Below are 3,905 nucleotides of genomic sequence, written 5' to 3'. Positions count from 1 at the left end.
TTTTACCAAAACTCAAAACTTCATATCTTACAAAAAACAAAAAAATACCTCCTTGAAAATTTTAGGATATTTTAAGAACATTCAGAGGTACCATGCGAAAAAACTTAGCCCAAAAAATTTTAGTTTTTGATTTATTAAATTCTTAAATTTTTTTTTATCTTATGCAATATATTCTTTTCATACATACATTAGCCCCAAGTATCCTCTTTAAAACGAGTCCAAGATGTTTTTCCTAGCTATAATAGTTTTTGCGATATTTAAAAAATTAATTTTAAATGCTGGAAAAATTGTGAAAATTTAAATTTCGCATTACTTTTGCAAACATTTTTTTAATTTTTTTCTCTTGCTGGAACTTCATTATAGGTTGAAAGAAAACTTTTGACTAAATTTCATCCAAATCGAAATTGGATTTTTCTACAGAAAGCCGAATCCAAGATGTTATTGTTTCCGTTCAAGAGGTATTTAAACAAAAAATAGCTGATGAATTTATTTTGAGTATTAATTTCAATCATTTTACTAATAGATCCTTTTTCTAAGTTTAACAACGATTCTTTTACTTAAAATAATTTTGGAAAACTGTCCGGCCGGCCAGATACTGGATACTAACCATGTTCTTATGACTGGTGTAAAGTAATTATGCATGAAGTAAAAGTTACCGTAGACAAAAATTTTACCTTTTTATTTTTGTAATTTTTTCAACAGATTAAATGTAGTCATTTAAAAAGCGATTACTACTGAAATAGAGATATTTAAGGCATTTTTAAATTTATGTCGTTTTCCTCTTATACATGGAATGACCTATACCGAGGAAAAGTTTTTGTTTTCGTAACTCCGCTCTATAGATTGCATAAAAAATTTACAGAAATAGCACCTTGGCGAACAATAAAAAATTTATGATTTTCACCTTCCAAGATGTTCAAGTCAAAATTATTTATACAAATTGTTTAATATAATTTATACATATATTTTCAAATTGTTTTTACTTACGAGAAAGTTTGTTTGTATCAAAATTAAATTAAATTCTTGTTCTTTTGTATTGCAAAATTGTCAATGGAGGACCCGAACTCAACATTGTTGCCCTACATTTTGGAGAGGCTAAGCCAGAAACCGGAGCTATGTAATACCTACGAAAATATTGTTAATGAGCTTTAATTTAATATTGTATTTAAATTACAGGTGACACTTTCGACCACATCTGCAGAGAAATTGAGGAGCAACTAATTGCAGACAATAATACCCGTTATGGAAATGTTAGCAGCGCTTTGCAGCGCGCTCTTATGATTGGCCAATCTCTAGGCATTATAACTTTGACTAATGAAACTATACGTATGCCTTTTAATTTTCGTGCAAACGCCGCAAAAAAAGAAAAAAATGCCACAATGGCAAATCACCAAGTTCAGCAACTCGGAACTGGAAATCCCATAGCTCAGATCACAAATGCTAAGAATATCATACGGTCAAAGAAGCCAGTAATATTTATAGATATACATATGTATAATTAATAGCGTTGTACAAATCAGTAAAACTCTTGAATTCACCTTAGAATCGTAAGCTGCCTAACGACTTTGACACTCCTCCTGGGAATCCTGACTTTACGCTTGGACCACCGCGGCGGTCTAGGAAAGTGCGGGGGCGTCCAAGAGGACCCAGTTGCGCCAGACAAAGTGCAGGTGGGCGAAATTATTCACTAAGTAGATCTGGACGTGGGTATAAACGTCCCCGCAGTGGTTTTGGTGGGCAAGATTAATATGACGCTAGATTGTAGTATCAAACATGATTTTGCGTTGTTCAGAACAAATTTTAAATCAAGTTTATTATTGCCTTATTTCCTGTTAACTTGTGAAATGAAAATATGTTCATATAAGTAAATGTATTTAAATAAACGCATTTTAACCTCTCTAAGTGCCGTTTTCTCATGTAGATTTTAAAATATAGCCCAGTAAAATAAGACTCTCAAAAAAAATTTTTAACCAGTTTGCGGGATTTCGCCCTTTTTTCGGGATTTTATGACTAAAAAGGGCGAATGGGAATTTCTGTCGAAAAACGGGATTTTTTGCATACCATACCAAGCAATAAAATTTAGTGAGTAATGGATAAATAAGAAACAGCTCATTCACTTGAAATTAATTTTAATAGCAAGTTTTTGAGTTATACCTACAGAAAGTAATCTGGAAACAAGTGAAGTGCTTGAAGTTAGGAAAACGTCCCTGCGAAAATCGCGACTACTCCATGCATGCATGTAGAGAGTACTCCCTAAGGGCCATGGAGTATTCCAAAATTAACCACAATTCATATAAAAAATATGGTCCAATTAACATTGCGATGTCCTAGGGCAGGACCATATACTCCATCTCTGCATTACATCAGAGTACCACAAAACTACTCCAACATATTAACAATGGCGTTGTTGCTATATTTTTTTATAAGCTTTTATTTAACTNGTAAATATGTATGCATTTGGTGTTTTTCAGTCCTGAAGATGCCTTCAGATTGAAGGCGAAATATCGACAGCAATAAATGTAATAAATAAAACTACCAAAATCTATGTTTTATTTAATAACCGGCCTGGAGCTCAAAATTAACGAATAAATTATAATAAAAACGGCCAAAATCAAAAAACTAATCATGTTTACGTTTTACTTCAAAATTAACTTCTATTTTAACGAATTTCATGCCGAATTTCCACTAGGCATTAAAATGACAAAAATGTATGCCATTTAAAATAATTTCAGGTGGAAATGAACTTAATGATTATTTTTTTCACATAATGACACGATATTTTTTTAATGCCCTTTGTCATTTGTAATATTTACCATTTAATGCGTAGGGGAAATCCAACATGATGGAATTAATTTTTTATATGTATATATATTTTATGCAATGCGGACGTTTTTTTGTTTTTTATTTGGTATTCGCTGACTCTATATTTCCAGGGTTCGGAAATTCTCACTTATGATTATTCGTTTTCATTCAATTACGAGATTTATCGCGATCGATAATATCCCAAATCAATTTTTGCATTCTTTTATCGCGAGTGAAAAATGCAAACAAATTTATCATCTCTCACATTCGGAATGCGATCGACAAAAAAAAATTCCGCTGCTTGTCATTCGCGATCGAAAAAAGCACTACTGCGCTACTGTTCAGTAAATAACTATGCACTTATATAAGTACATGCATATAGATAAACACATATATACTTACATATGTATTAGCGTGGGCCGAAAATCGGCTNCAGGACCATATACTCCATCTCTGCATTACATCAGAGTACCACAAAACTACTCCAACATATTAACAATGGCGTTGTTGCTATATTTTTTTATAAGCTTTTATTTAACTTGGTCATCCCGCGCAAATCGCGGAAATTTCCAATCGATTTTAAACTGACTTCCGGACAAGTTAGAGACTTTTAANAAAAATGTATGCCATTTAAAATAATTTCAGGTGGAAATGAACTTAATGATTATTTTTTTCACATAATGACACGATATTTTTTTAATGCCCTTTGTCATTTGTAATATTTACCATTTAATGCGTAGGGGAAATCCAACATGATGGAATTAATTTTTTATATGTATATATATTTTATGCAATGCGGACGTTTTTTTGTTTTTTATTTGGTATTCGCTGACTCTATATTTCCAGGGTTCGGAAATTCTCACTTATGATTATTCGTTTTCATTCAATTACGAGATTTATCGCGATCGATAATATCCCAAATCAATTTTTGCATTCTTTTATCGCGAGTGAAAAATGCAAACAAATTTATCATCTCTCACATTCGGAATGCGATCGACAAAAAAAAATTCCGCTGCTTGTCATTCGCGATCGAAAAAAGCACTANACCACTATAAAATTGTTAAAGCTGCCGGCGCGCCGCGGCGGTAGTGTAGCAAAACTAT

The 3,905-nt window shown here is 32.3% G+C and overlaps 1 protein-coding gene across 1 annotated transcript; it reads left to right on the top strand.

Annotated features, from left to right (window-relative positions):
* The first annotated feature begins 975 nt into the window (after positions 1 to 975).
* LOC108360150 (uncharacterized) lies at positions 976 to 1,786 on the top strand. The gene is made up of 3 exons (XM_017612335.1): positions 976 to 1,117; positions 1,177 to 1,469; positions 1,544 to 1,786. The coding sequence occupies exons 1-3, from the start codon at positions 1,051 to 1,053 to the stop codon at positions 1,745 to 1,747; spliced, it is 564 nt and encodes a 187-aa protein (XP_017467824.1). The 5' UTR covers positions 976 to 1,050; the 3' UTR covers positions 1,748 to 1,786.
* The last annotated feature ends 2,119 nt before the right edge of the window (positions 1,787 to 3,905 follow it).

The sequence above is a fragment of the Rhagoletis zephyria genome, unplaced genomic scaffold (assembly GCF_001687245.7).
Source record: "Rhagoletis zephyria isolate East Lansing unplaced genomic scaffold, Rhagoletis_zephyria_1.1 Rzeph_scaffold_00525, whole genome shotgun sequence".
Taxonomy (NCBI): domain Eukaryota; kingdom Metazoa; phylum Arthropoda; class Insecta; order Diptera; family Tephritidae; genus Rhagoletis; species Rhagoletis zephyria.
This window is presented reverse-complemented; position numbering and strand designations above follow the sequence as displayed.

Coding starts and splice junctions, on each gene's coding strand:
- LOC108360150 (XM_017612335.1), top strand. CDS start 1,051: ATGGAGGACCCGAACTCAACATTGTTGCCCTACATTTTGGAGAGGCTA. Junction 1,118..1,176: donor AAGCCAGAAACCGGAGCTAT/GTAATACCTACG, acceptor TTTAAATTACAG/GTGACACTTTCGACCACATC. Junction 1,470..1,543: donor TCATACGGTCAAAGAAGCCA/GTAATATTTATA, acceptor AATTCACCTTAG/AATCGTAAGCTGCCTAACGA.